The 14,411-nt window shown below is 35.9% G+C and overlaps 1 protein-coding gene across 1 annotated transcript in view; it reads left to right on the top strand.

The window, feature by feature from the left end:
• The window catches only part of TTN (titin), a 244,075-nt gene that overhangs the window by 155,680 nt on the left and 73,984 nt on the right, over nucleotides 1-14,411 (top strand). Inside the window, exons 211-242 of the mRNA XM_063429784.1 lie at nucleotides 77-346; nucleotides 713-991; nucleotides 1,080-1,488; nucleotides 2,073-2,197; nucleotides 2,413-2,679; nucleotides 3,121-3,390; nucleotides 3,503-3,805; nucleotides 3,913-4,215; nucleotides 4,313-4,500; nucleotides 5,806-5,920; nucleotides 6,045-6,329; nucleotides 6,434-6,585; nucleotides 6,692-6,839; nucleotides 7,149-7,326; nucleotides 7,422-7,543; nucleotides 7,651-7,938; nucleotides 8,034-8,330; nucleotides 8,426-8,612; nucleotides 8,809-8,924; nucleotides 9,015-9,314; nucleotides 9,536-9,835; nucleotides 10,027-10,132; nucleotides 10,272-10,468; nucleotides 10,638-10,943; nucleotides 11,052-11,330; nucleotides 11,457-11,756; nucleotides 11,846-12,148; nucleotides 12,239-12,616; nucleotides 12,754-13,056; nucleotides 13,149-13,448; nucleotides 13,677-13,973; nucleotides 14,066-14,350. Of these exons, the coding sequence (XP_063285854.1) occupies nucleotides 77-346; nucleotides 713-991; nucleotides 1,080-1,488; nucleotides 2,073-2,197; nucleotides 2,413-2,679; nucleotides 3,121-3,390; nucleotides 3,503-3,805; nucleotides 3,913-4,215; nucleotides 4,313-4,500; nucleotides 5,806-5,920; nucleotides 6,045-6,329; nucleotides 6,434-6,585; nucleotides 6,692-6,839; nucleotides 7,149-7,326; nucleotides 7,422-7,543; nucleotides 7,651-7,938; nucleotides 8,034-8,330; nucleotides 8,426-8,612; nucleotides 8,809-8,924; nucleotides 9,015-9,314; nucleotides 9,536-9,835; nucleotides 10,027-10,132; nucleotides 10,272-10,468; nucleotides 10,638-10,943; nucleotides 11,052-11,330; nucleotides 11,457-11,756; nucleotides 11,846-12,148; nucleotides 12,239-12,616; nucleotides 12,754-13,056; nucleotides 13,149-13,448; nucleotides 13,677-13,973; nucleotides 14,066-14,350 (7,956 nt within the window). The remainder of the gene's footprint in view (nucleotides 1-76; nucleotides 347-712; nucleotides 992-1,079; nucleotides 1,489-2,072; nucleotides 2,198-2,412; nucleotides 2,680-3,120; nucleotides 3,391-3,502; nucleotides 3,806-3,912; nucleotides 4,216-4,312; nucleotides 4,501-5,805; nucleotides 5,921-6,044; nucleotides 6,330-6,433; nucleotides 6,586-6,691; nucleotides 6,840-7,148; nucleotides 7,327-7,421; nucleotides 7,544-7,650; nucleotides 7,939-8,033; nucleotides 8,331-8,425; nucleotides 8,613-8,808; nucleotides 8,925-9,014; nucleotides 9,315-9,535; nucleotides 9,836-10,026; nucleotides 10,133-10,271; nucleotides 10,469-10,637; nucleotides 10,944-11,051; nucleotides 11,331-11,456; nucleotides 11,757-11,845; nucleotides 12,149-12,238; nucleotides 12,617-12,753; nucleotides 13,057-13,148; nucleotides 13,449-13,676; nucleotides 13,974-14,065; nucleotides 14,351-14,411) is intronic.

Genomic DNA, 14,411 nt, shown 5'->3' with positions numbered 1-14,411 from the left:
ATTTTTCTGATTGGCATATTTTGAAATGTAAGTGTATTGTGTAAATACATGTCCTGTTTCTTTGGTTCTTTTTTAGAACTTGCCGCAGAATTTCTTTCCAGGCCACAGAACCTTGAGGTTCTTGAAGGAGAAAAAGCAGAATTTACTTGTTCTGTTTCCAAAGAAGCTTTTGAAGTAAAATGGCTCAAGAGTGAAACAGTTCTTGAGGTTGGTGACAAATATGACATCATTGCTGATGGAAAGAAACGTACCCTTGTCGTGAAAGATTCAGTACCTAAACAAGATGATGGAACATATGCTGTGATGGTCGGACTTGCCATAGCACCAGCAGAACTGACCGTTATTGGTGAGTTACCGTAAAAACAAATCAAGCTTAGTCTATTATGCTAAATAATATGGTAAAAACTAATACCTACTTTGTTTTCATATTGCTTGTTAATAATCAATTATGCAATTTTACTTAAATATTTTTTTAATCTATTGTATTTGGTGTACAGTAGACTACAATAAAAGTAAATTAATATATTTTATTTTTCCCAAGTTGTATTTTTACCCATAATTAGGTTACTTTGTAAATTATATTGAGGCAACTCTTTGGCAGATATGAGTGGTGTCTAAACATTTGGCTATTTACTAAAAAATATAAAAAATATATTTATATATATATACATGCAATGTATACAAAGTTGACTGTGGAAACTCTGTTTTACAGAAAAACTCAGGATTATAACTCCTGTCAAGGACCAACAGGTTAAAGAGGGACAAGAACTTGTCTTTAATTGTGAAGTCAACACTGAAGGGGCCAAGGCCAAATGGTTCAAGGGAGATGAAGCAATCTTCGACAGTTCAAAATATGTCATGGTTCACAAAGACTTAGTTTATACACTTAGAATCAGAGATGCACAGATAGACGATCAAGCCACTTACACGGTATCCTTGTCTAACCACAGAGGAGAACATGTCAAATCATCTGGAACTTTAACAGTCCAAGGTGAGCAAAGAATGTCAACTATCTTGTAACAACTTACTTTAATTGTTTGAAATGCTATTTGCTTATCTACTTTTGTATTCTTATGCAGAAGAGGACTTGAGAATTGTGGAGCCCATTGAAGATATTGAGACAATGGAAAAGAAGTCTGTCACATTCTGTTGCAAAGTGAACCGTCCAAATGCAACTGTCATGTGGATGAAGAATGGCCAAGAAGTTGTTTTAGACAGAAGAGTTTTGTATAAGGCTGACAAATTCAAGCATTCTCTAATCATCAAAGACTGCGGATTTGTCGATGAAGGGGAATATACCGTCATTGCTGGACAAGACAGGGCTGTTGCTGAGCTTTTGATCACTGAAGCTCCTGCAGATTTTGTTCAACATCTCCAAGACCAGACAGTTATTGAATTTGAAGATGCTGTTTTCACATGCCAGCTTTCCAAAGAGAAAGCCAGTGTGAAATGGTACCGAAATGGCAGAGAACTCAGAGAAAATAAGAAGTAAGAATAAAAATAATTAATCTTTTTTTTTTTCTAGAAATGATATGGTACATAATCAAACACAACTTCCGAAAGCGTAATGTTATATTCTCTTTCACAGAATATTACATGAGGTCACTATACTTGAATCATAACATAAATGCATAACATAAATAAACATAAATGCATAACATAAAGTTGAAAGTAGAATGTTAAGGATTTGTCTACCTCTAGCTGTCAGAAAATCATAGATGCTAATAAAGCATATAAGAAAATAAGATTAGTAATATTAAGAGTTAGGTGACTTGCCTTAGAAATCGTCATAGCTAACTGAAATAACTTTTGATTTAAAAGGGCATGGACAAAGGTAATATCTATTTAGCTTCTATGATTTGTTTCCAATTTAGGAAATTGGTTGTTGTTGGAGTAGATGAAACAATTTTGTCTAATCAGCAAATATATTTTTTATTTCAATAAAATGTTAGCTATAGGTTCATTGGGCTTACTGTATGAGTGGAACACAAAATTTGTTGTGTATGGAACATTTCCTTATATAAGCATCTTCCATCCTTTTCTCAAATCTCCTCTCTGTTATATTTAATTAGGTACCAATTTGAAAAAGATGGAAGCCTCCATCGCCTTGTCATTAAAGACTGCAGGCCAGAAGATGAGTGTGAATATTCCTGTGGTGTAGATGAGAGGAAATCCAGAGCAAGACTGTTTGTTGAAGGTAAAAGCTTATAATACCCTACCAACTTTTTAAAGTTGAGAGTATAGTTCTGTAGTTGTCTCACTTGTGGTTATAGATAGACAGACCTGTTTGAGCAGTGTCTCATAACTGTTTGTCTTGAATTACTTATTGTTTAGAATATAATTGTACCATTACTTTGTTGATTATGTTGTTGTTGTTGTTGTGCTAAGAGAAATGTAATTATTTGCCCTCAGAAATTCCAGTGGAGATTATCAGACCACCACTTGATGCATTTGAAGCTCCAGGATCTGATGTCATCTTTGAGGCTGAACTAAATAAAGACAGAGTAGAAGTCAAATGGCTGAGAAATAACATGATCATTGTTCAGGGCGACAAACACCAAATGATGAGTGAAGGAAAAGTACACAGGTTGCAAGTATGCGAGATTAGACCCCGTGATCAAGGTGAATACAGATTTATTGCCAAGGACAAGGACGCCAGAGCAAAACTTGAATTAGCAGGTACTTTACGTGACTTTTTATTTTTAAATTATAAAACAGAGTTTAATTTTCGTGTGTCTCATTTACAATATTCAATTGTACACTAGTACAAATAAGTAGGAATCAAATGTAAAAATTGTGATAGATTTCAGTGTATCAGCCTTGACAAATCGGATAAATGCACATTTCTATTACCGTCTCATATTAGATATAAACATGCCATAGTCAAGCCATATTTTCAGCCCTAGATTCAGCAACATTGTGTCAATATCCAGCATCATGTAGACAATAACATTTCATGAGCTCTTTGGTTTAACTTATACCAACATATGAAACTAAAATAACATTGTCTAGTCAATATTTAAAAAAAACCCATGATAAATTAACTAGTGATCACAATTTAATAGGCTTTGAAAATATGATTGAGAAAAGGCCTATAAATATGTCATTTCTTATCAACAGCTGCACCAAAGATCAAGACTGCAGATCAGAATATTGTCATAGATGCTGGAAAGCCCTTGACAATGAATGTGCCATATGATTCTTACCCAAAAGCAGAAGCTGAATGGCAGAAGGATGATGATACTTTGTCTGAGGTGCATGTTGACACCACAGCCACTAACACCAGCTTCAGGATCTCTGAGACAAAGAAAGCAGACAAGGGAAGATATAAGATCATAATACATAACAAACATGGAAAAGCTGAGGCTTTTATCAATTTGGATGTTATCGGTAAGTTAGTAAAATTACATCAAGATGCAAGCTCCATTGGGGGAAAAAATGAATACAGGTAAAAAATAAATGAAATAATAAAATTTCTAACAGATTTTTACTTGAACTTCAGATGTTCCTGGACCTGTCAGAAATCTAGAAGTTATTGATACCTATAATGGAGAAGTAAGCCTTGCCTGGGAAGAGCCAGAATCAGATGGTGGTAGTAAGATCACTGGATATATTGTTGAAAGGAGGGATGTCAAGCGGAAGACTTGGGTTCTTGTCACAGACCATGCTGATAGTTGTGAATATACAGTAACTGGACTTCAGAAGGGAGGTGTAGAATATCTCTTCCGTGTAAGTGCGAAGAACCGAGTGGGCGCTGGTGAGCCTGTTGAGACAGATAAACCTGTTGAGGCCAGGAGTAAATTTGGTAAGTTGGGAGTGTATAACCTGTTCTTCAGCTAGCCTAATGCAACTTATTTGTTATGTATTACTTGTGTACTGGAGAGCTAATAGGATGTCCATACCTGTTCACAGATGTTCCAGGACCTCCTCTTAATGTAGATGTTTGTGATGTTAATCGCTTTGGCGCCACAATAACATGGGAACCTCCAGAGTATGATGGTGGTTCTGAAATCACAGCATACATTATTGAACTGCGTGACAGAGCATCTATCAAATGGGACACAGCAATGATAACCAAACCAGATGAACTTGGAGCTACTCTAAATGATGTTGTAGAGAACAAAGAATACATTTTCCGAGTCAGAGCAGAAAATCAAGCTGGTGTTGGCAAGCCTAGTGCAGCTACACGTTCTGTGAAGATTAGGGACCCAATAGGTGGGCAAATATTTAAGTATAAAATGTTTTACATATTAATTTCTTAACTGTACTCTTGATAACCATATAACTTTGTTTTTCATTATTATTTTTTTAGACAAACCAAGCCCCCCTATCAATCTAACACATTCTCATCAAACTAAGTCATCTGTCCAGCTTACATGGGAGCCTCCTCTTAATGATGGCGGAAGCCCAATATTAGGCTATGTTATTGAACGCTGTGAAGAAGGCAGTGATAAATGGATTCGTTGCAATGTGAGGCCTGCACCCGATCTTACATACACGGTATGTTTTACTCTAAATCAAAATACTAGAAATATGTTTACCAGTCAATTGTGAAAAATAAAATAAAATGGTTCTGTAGGTGTTTATATGTTTCGGTAATTATTTTATCTTTCAATTTTAGTGAAATTTTATTCACCACTCAAAAGAGAATGGCATTTTTAGAAATTCGATTGCTGTTACTTTAAAGGGACACAGCCCAATACCAAAAAAAAATAAAAAAAATCACTGTTTAGTAGATATACCCCAAATTAAAACATGCATGCATTTCAGTATACATTTTTTATTGAGGGTATAGGAAAAAAAAAGTTGCAGTTCTCTTGTCTACTACCGTTGCAGATCCACCCCTTCTAACCTGGCTCAGACTTTCTGTGTCTGTCCAATTACAGACTTTCCATTGCAGCACAATTAGAAGTTTTTGCAAGGCAGGTGCTCTTAGCCTTTACAGTTAGAAGTAATAGAACTTATCTGCTTGAAAGCCAGGATGGGGGAGGGTGTAACAAAGGTAATTTATAAAAGTGCAAATTCCTTTTGAAATCTGCCCTTTTTGTTCCAAAAAAAAGGGGGGGGGGGGAACCAACTCTTTTCAGCAAGCTAGAGTGCTTCAGGGGTCCAGAGTGTGCCCTTAACTCATATTTAACACCTAGCAAACAATTATGTATCCTAATATTTACACTAAAAATAAAAAAATAGCTTATATCAAATAAGTGTAATTGGATTTGTGAACATATTCTAAGTTTTAATCCATTCAGGGGCTACCATTAACCAAATCCCTTATTAGCATAATCCAATCCTGCCATGTAAACTCAATTCATAATGTAGGTTTCAGATTTCCTTATCACAAATTTAGCATCAAAAAGTATTTAATTAAGTATAATTTATATGATGTTTCACATTTCTTAGAAAGGGATGACATCCATCTAGGGGGCTGTTTTGGATATATGTAAAAAAAATAAAATATTCTCGCATTTGTCCATGAATCTGAGAGTTAAGAATCACGGGCCATTATATCCATTCAGTTTAATATTCTAGTTCAGTTATTTTGGTCCAAAATTTGTATTTGTATTTTGTTTCCAGCAATACTCAACAGTTTTCGGCTTAGTAAATAGACCCCGCTGTATAACAGTCCACTGTTTTTTTATAGAGCACTAATTATTGATTTAGCATTCCTTATCTGATGTTAAAAAAATACTAAGCACCACTCATCTCAGGTCAATCTAGTCACATGAACTTGAAAGTAGATTTTAATCATAATCGTTTTATGTATAGAAGTGTAACACTGAATAATATTTGTTTCTGCTATTCTAGGTAACCGGGCTGAAACCACTAGCAAGCTATTACTACAGAGTCTCTGCAGAAAATGCAGCTGGCTTATCTGACCCAACAGAAAGCATTGGACCTCTTACTGCAGATGATCCTCATTGTAAGAAAATATTAGTTTCTAACTGTATTTTCATCATGTTCTTTGTATTCTTTAAGTATACAGTAGAAACTGCATTCTAAATTCTGATCCGTGTTTGACATTTTAATGTATCTTGATTTTTTAGTTGGACCTACAATTGATTTAAGTGCTTTCAAAAAAGGACTAGAGGTAATTGTTCCAGAACCATTGAAAATCCGTGTTCCCATAACGGGTTATCCAGTACCAACTGCAAAATGGTCAGTAAATGGAAATGTCTTAGAGAGCAACGACCGGGTCAAGATAGATACTACTTCCACCTTTGCAGAACTTGTCATTTCTCCAAGCGAACGACCTGACAAAGGAATTTACACCATTGAGCTTGAAAATTCTGTAGCATCTGTTTCAGGAGAAATTGATGTGAATGTCATCGGTATGTGTCAACAAAAATATTTAAATGTCTTACTACAGTCTTGAAAGAAAAGTGCAATATTAATTTGTTTGTAAATTAACCCATTTATTCTAAACTCTCCTTAGCTCGCCCAAGTGCTCCAAGGGAACTTAAAGTTGGAGACCTTACAAGAAGCAGTGTCAATCTGTCTTGGGAAGCACCAGAGAATGATGGAGGAAGTCCATTGACTGGCTACTTAATTGAGAAGCGAGAAGTTAACCGCAAGACATGGGCTAAGGTATGGAAAGTAACTCATTTTAAGAAATTGGGTTACTCATGAAATTTGATTATACAAGGGATGTATGGTTAGAATCTTACTAATTGGGTTTCTGTGTTTTTCAAAGGTCATCGAAAATGTTATTGACCAGGAGTTCACAGCATCTGATCTTATCCAAGGCAGAGAATATCTGTTTAGGGTTTCAGCATGCAACAAGTGTGGACCAGGAGAACCTGCATACATTGATGAGCCTGTGAACATGTCTGCACCTGCCTGTAAGTTTAATTACCATGTGTCAATTCCAAATTAGTTAGATAATGGCAAAGTCTTAGAGAATGTGGAAAGTTATAAACCATGGACCTGTTCATACACTAATGGAGACATTATAATAAATGTTTAACTGGTAGTAAATTAAAATAAAACTCTTTTGGGACAGACAAATGTTTAATAGAAACGCATGATTAATATGTGTACGTAGCACAAAGGTTCATTAGGAACCAGTGGCAGCTTTGGATTGACAAATGCTGGGTTTCAATATTTTATTAATACATCTGTTTACATTATAATCCACTATTCTCCAACAGCTGTTCCTGACCCACCTGAGAATGTTAAATGGAGAGATCCAACTTCTAAAGGAATCTTCCTTACATGGGAACCACCGAAATATGATGGAGGCTCTCGAATTAAAGGTTATATTGTGGAAAAATGCCAGCGCGGCACAGACAAGTGGGAAATTTGTGGAGACTCTGTGGCAGAAACAAAGTAAGTGTCATTATAGCTAAACAGGAAACATAATAATCTGATTTATGTGAATAGGTTTGTAGTTTCTTAACTAAAAAAAATATTTCTAATTACAGACTTCAGGTGGATAATCTTACTGAAGGTCAGTGGTATGCATACCGTGTAAAGGCTCTAAACAGATTAGGTGCCAGTAAACCAAGCAGACCAACAGATGACATACTAGCTACAGACCCCAAAGGTATGATATACTATACATATTAATACAAAATATTGAAAAAAACAAAACTATGACTATTACATTTTGTTCTTTTTGTCACTTAATTGATCAATCATTTGTTAATACAGAGCCCCCAGAAATCCTTCTGGATGTCAAACTTATTGCTGGCATTACTGTTAAGGCTGGAACTAAGATTGAATTACCAGCTACAATTGCTGGAAAACCTGAACCGAAAATTACATGGAACAAAGCAGATCAGCTTCTTAGAGTTGATAAGAGAATTAATATTGAGACTAAACCTGGACAGTCTACTGTGACAATCACTGACAGCAAACGAAGTGACTCTGGCACTTATATTATTGAAGCAGTGAATACATCTGGCCGGGCTACTGCAATGGTTGAAGTGAACATTTTAGGTACATTTTTATTATTATTAATAATAACGTAAACGAATACAACATTTTATATTTCATTTCTTGAAAAAAAAAATTTCACTTATTTTTGTGTTCAGATAAACCCGGTCCCCCAGCTGCATTTGACGTTTCAGAAATTACAAATGAGTCTTGTGTTCTGACATGGAACCCTCCAAGAGATGATGGTGGCTCAAGAATTACCAACTATATTCTGGAACAGAAAGCTGGAGACAGTGAAATATGGCATAAACTGTCATCAACTATTAAGGAGACTAGATTCAAAGCTATCAAATTAACTCCTCTTAAAGAATATGTCTTCAGAGTTAGTGCTGAAAACATGTACGGCATTGGAGAGCCAGCTAACTCAACCCCAATAATTGCAAAGTACTCCTTTGGTAAGAAATTATTACTCTGAAGAGTGGTATTTACAAATAATAATTGACATGAGAGCTAATATCTAAGTTGATTTTTTTTTTTAAATAAATTACAGATCCACCTGGTGCACCAACTCGTCTTGAGCCATCTGATATTACTAAAGATAGTGTGACACTAACATGGAATGAGCCTGATGAAGACGGTGGAAGTCCAATCACTGGCTATTGGGTTGAACGGCTTGACCCTGAGACAGGGAAATGGATCAGATGCAACAAGACACCAGTAAAAGATCCCACCTACAGGTACTTTATTGTAATTAGTATTTTGTTTTTATATCAAGTGGGAATCATTACTTTTTATAATTTCAGATATCTTTGAATAATTAATGTGTGTTCATTAACTTGCATGTTTTTTCTATGTTTCTATTCAGCAGTTATATGTAAAGCTGCTAAATTAATTATACCTATGTCTTATTTAAAACTATTTCTGTCTCAACAGAGTTAAAGGACTTACCAACAAAAAGAAATACCAGTTCCGTGTATTGGCAGAAAATCTTGCTGGCCCTGGAAAAGCAAGCAGGGCAACAGAACCAATCCTGATTAAAGATCCAATTGGTGTGTAACATATTTATTGAATAAAGAATGATGTTATTGATTGTTGTCGTGTAATGCATTGCTCTAATTTATCAAGTTTTTAATGTACAGATCCACCATGGGCTCCTGGAAAACCCACTGTTAAAGATGTTGCAAAGACATCTGCATTCTTGAACTGGACAAAACCAGAGCATGATGGAGGTGCCAAAATCGAGTCATATGTGATTGAGCTGTTGAAGACTGGAACTGAAGATTGGGTTAGAGTTGCAGAAGGTGTTCCATCTACTGAGCACTTTTTGAAAGGTCTTATGGAAAAACAGGAATACTCTTTCCGTGTCCGAGCTGTAAACAAGGCAGGGGAGAGTGAACCAAGTGAACCAAGCGATCCTGTGCTCTGCAAGGAACGACTAAGTAAGTGCTGCCTAGTTACAGCTTCTAAACCATAAACTTAAAACAAAAATGTGCTTTCACTTTGTTATTTAGTATGGTATTACCATAGAGGACATATTGACTTGACGAGACATTTTAAAATTTATGTGACAAACCACTCAACTCATAAAATCTGTTCAACTCATATTCAAAGTTTGCAATCATTCTTTTATGGAAACATAACATTTTATTTTGTTTTACAGATCCTCCATCTCCTCCTCGCTGGCTTGAAGTCATTAACATAACTAAGAATACTGCTGACCTTAAATGGACAGTGCCAGAAAGAGATGGTGGCTCCCCAATTACCAACTACATTGTTGAAAAGAGAGATGTAAGGCGCAAAGGCTGGCAGACAGTGGATACTACAGTAAAGGACATTAAATGCTCTGTAACACCCTTGTCTGAAGGTTCTTTGTATGTATTCCGTGTTGCTGCTGAGAACGCAGTTGGACAAAGTGAATACTGTGAACTTGAAGATTCTGTATTGGCTAAAGACACATTCAGTGAGTTCTCTTCTTGTCAGCAATAATGTATTTTTTATTTCTTTTTTGTATATGAGTATGAAATATTTTCACAAGTTCTATGATGTTTTTCTGCACATTAATCAAAAGTCTAGCAAATTTGTAATTCATTATACTGTCATATATGAGATTTTCACACAACCAATAGTGTAACATCTGTCTTGAATTTTCAGCAACTCCTGGACCACCCTATGCACTTACAGTTGTTGATGTAACAAAGAGACATGTTGAATTGAAATGGGAAGCTCCCAAGAATGATGGTGGAAGGCCCATTCAGAGGTAAATAAATCATTTTCATTATGTATTCCTTTGAAAAAAAAACAAAGAAGTACATTATTACATCTGTCATTCTATTTGCTGATTTAGAAGAATTTCTCATTTATGCAACAATAAACTATACTATTTAATACACTCATAGATATGTAATTGAAAAGAAAGAAAAGCTTGGAACACGTTGGGTAAAAGCTGGAAGGACAGCTGGACCTGACTGTCAATTCAGAGTAACTGATGTTATAGAGGGTACAGAAGTACAATTCCAAGTCCGTGCAGAAAATGAAGCTGGAGTTGGCCATCCAAGTGAACCTACCGATTTGTTGGCTATTGAGGATCCAACAAGTAAGTAAAGAGCCACCTCTGCAGTGTTTTCTCATTAATACATTAATGCCACAATATCGATTTTGATATCAATAAAATTATTAACTTTAATATTTTTTTTATAAATTATTAATATTAATATTATCCTCCTACAATACAATAAGTCTTAAATACATGTGATATTTTGCAGGTCCCCCATCTCCACCTCTTGAGCTACATGTTACAGATGCAAGCAGAAACCAAATCTCTATTGCATGGAAGCCTCCAGAGAGAAATGGTGGCAGCCCAATTATTGGATATCACATTGAGGCATGTCCAGTAGGCACTGAAAAATGGATGAGAATCAACTCCCGACCAGTCAAAGATCTAAAGTACAAAGCTGAAGAAGGCATAATTCCAGATAAAGAGTACATTCTGAGAGTTAGAGCTGTCAATGCCATTGGTGCTAGTGATCCATCTGAAATTTCAGAGAATGTTTTTGCTAAAGACCCAGATTGTGAGTTCTTATATGGTTTACATCTTATTGCATCACATTGCTGTGCACATAGGTAATTTATCTAACCTATGTATCTTTGTGGTGTTTTTTTCTGTTTGTTTTTTTCAGGCAACCCAACAATTGACCTTAAAACACAAGATCTTGTTGTTGTGGAAGGAGAAAAACTTACTATTCCAGTGCCCTACAGAGCTGTTCCTACACCAACTATTAGCTGGCATAAAGACGGTAGAGACGTTAAGGTCGGAGACAGAGTGGCACAAAAGAGTGACTACACTTCAGCAACACTTGAAGTGGCTAATGTAGTCCGTGGAGATGCTGGTGTTTACACAATTACTCTTGAAAACAAAGTAGGCTCAACAACAGGCTCAATCAACGTTAAAGTCATTGGTAATTATTTACTTTTTATATATATATATATATATATATAAATATATATAATTTATTTTTATTATTAGATAATAGCCTCTATTATTAATAAATGCATACTTACACGTTTCTTTTTTACTTATCAAGGCTTACCTGGACAATGCAAGGATATTAAAGCAAATGATGTCACCAAAAACACTTGCAAAGTTTCCTGGGAGCCTCCAGAATATGATGGTGGAACCCCAATATTACATTATGTTCTTGAGCGCAGAGAAGCTGGCAGAAGAACATACACACCTGTAATGTCTGGGGAAAACAAATTAGCTTGGAATGTTAAAGATCTCATTCAAAATGGAGAGTATTACTTTAGAGTAAAGGCTGTGAATAAGATCGGAGGAGGAGAGTACCTTGAACTCCGAAATCCAATTATTGCAGAAGATGCAAAACGTAAGTTGTTGGAAAATTATATATGTTACTGTCTGTAACAGACAATTTTTTTCTGCATTCATTTATTAACCATTTTTGCTTTTAAACAGAACGTCCTGATCCACCTGTTGATGTTGATACTCATAATCCAACTTCAAAATCCATAACTTTGACCTGGAAGCCTCCCCAGTATGATGGAGGCTGCAAAATCATGGGATATGTCATTGAGAAGCTTGCCAAGGGCGGTGAGAAGTGGGAAAGGTGCAATGAATCCCTTGTACCTGTATTGTCCTACACAGTAAAAGGACTGGAAGAAGGAACAGAATATCAGTACCGCGTACGTGCAGAAAATGCTGCTGGAGTAAGTGAACCCTCTCGGCCCACTCCAAGCATTAAAGCAGCGGATCCTATGGGTGAGTAGAAGAATTCATTACAGCAAAGTAATAGAACGGAATTCTACTAATGACAAATATAACTAATTTAAACTTTTTTCCCCCAATTAGATCCTCCAAAGGTATTCTTAGCTGGCAATGTGCAATCCGGACTTGTTGTTAGACAGGGAGACGAGATCATTGTGGAAGCACACATAACTGGATCTCCTTATCCAACAATCACTTGGATCAGAAATGATGTAGTTATTAGACCAGAGGAGATCAAAAGGAGAGTGGATAAAATAGTGCCAGCTCGCAGGAAAAAAGAAGTTGTCGTGGATGAGCCATTCCACCTTAGCTTGCCAGAGCGCTTGACTGTTGATAACAGCAAACATGGAGAATCTGGACTGTTTGTTAGAGATTCTATTCGAGCTGATCACGGAACATTTACCATCAAGGTTGAAAATGATCATGGTGTGGCAAAGGCTTCATGTGAAGTGAATGTTCTAGGTATGAAATATTTAGGTTTTTAAAGCTTAAACATTAACAAATAAATCCTGTAATTGATTAATCTCTTTTTTTCTCAACAAAAAAGCATGCAGAATGTCAGTGTTCAATTATTCTTAATCACTTTGTTTGAATTTTAGATACACCTGGTCCCCCAGTGAACTTTACTTTTGAAGAGGCAAGGAAAAACTCTGTTATATGCAACTGGGAACCACCATTGGATGATGGTGGCAGTGAAATCCTTAACTACATTTTGGAAAAGAAAGACAATACTAGAGCTGAAATTGGCTGGGTTGTTGTGTCTTCTACATTGCGACATCTGAAATTACAAGTAACAAAACTTATTGAAGACAAAGAATATATCTTCCGTGTAACAGCTGAGAATAAATTTGGCCCTGGCCCACCATGTGTTTCTGCACCTCTTCTTGCTAAGGATCCATTTAGTAAGTATACTTTATTTTATAGGCTGACATAATGTTTCAATTATTTCTCTATAAACAGTGTTTTTCATGAATGTAATTTCAATTTTTTTCAGCTCCCCCTGAGGCTCCAGAGAAGCCTGATGTTGAGGATGTCACTAGTAACAGTATGATAGTGAAATGGAAAGAACCAAAAGACAATGGAAGTCCTATTTTGGGATACTGGATTGAAAAGCGTGAAATTAATAGTACACATTGGGCTCGTGTCAACAGAGATCTTGTCAGTGCCCTTGAAGTAAGGGCTGATGGACTTTTGGAAGGCCTGACTTATATATTTAGAGTTTGTGCCGAAAATGCAGGAGGTGTTGGAAAGTTTAGTGTCCCATCAGATCCAAAGACGGCCCAGGATCCAATATGTAAGTAAATAATATTTTTAAATAATATATTTTTATACAAATGTGTAATTTTGTGCAGAAAATCTTGCAGTTCATTTACTAAACATTTAATTGTGGTGAACTGGTAAACAAGCAATAATAACATTAGGCAAAAATAACTGACTTGAGATAATGTTTGGATTGGATATTTTTTTTAGAATGTCAACTATCAACAGAATATCTTATATATATATATGTATTTTTTTCCAGTGCTTCCTGGTCCTCCCTTCCCACATGTAATTGACACCAGTTCATCGGCAATTGACTTAGAGTGGGATCCTCCTCTTTATAATGGTGGTGGAGAAATTATTGGTTACTTTGTTGATAAGCAGTTGATGGGCTCAAATGAATGGTCTCGGTGCACAGATAGGCCAATTAAGACTCGAAAATACACTGTCAAAGGTATTAGAGAAGGCGCAGATTACAAAGTTCGCGTCAGTGCCGTCAATGCTGCTGGTGAAGGTCCTCCTGCTGTAACTGAGCCCATCACAGTTCTAGAACCTCAAGGTAATTTTTAAACATCAGTTTTAAATAAATATAATATATGCAATCACAGGTACTGTTGACATGAATGTAAACGGTTCCTTTTTTTCTTTCAGAACCTCCAGTAATTGAACTAGACCTCTCAGTAAAAGATGGTATCCAGATTCTTGCTGGACAAACTTTAAAAATCCCTGCTACTGTTCTTGGACGACCTGCACCAAAGATCGAATGGTCTATAGAAGATGGAGAAGTTGATAAGGAAAGAGCTGAAATTGTAAATGTTGGAAATAAATCTGAATTAATCATTTTAAATGCAGACAGAAAACACCATGGCAGATACATAATCACTGCAAGCAATGAAAGTGGCACCAAATCTGCAGCAACTAGGGTTGAGATTTTCGGTAAGAAATATATTACTTTTGCAGTAGTATCTGTTACATGCATTATTTAGGCAAAAATAGT

Source organism: Pelobates fuscus, chromosome 8, assembly GCF_036172605.1.
Source record: "Pelobates fuscus isolate aPelFus1 chromosome 8, aPelFus1.pri, whole genome shotgun sequence".
NCBI lineage: Eukaryota > Metazoa > Chordata > Amphibia > Anura > Pelobatidae > Pelobates > Pelobates fuscus.
This window is presented reverse-complemented; position numbering and strand designations above follow the sequence as displayed.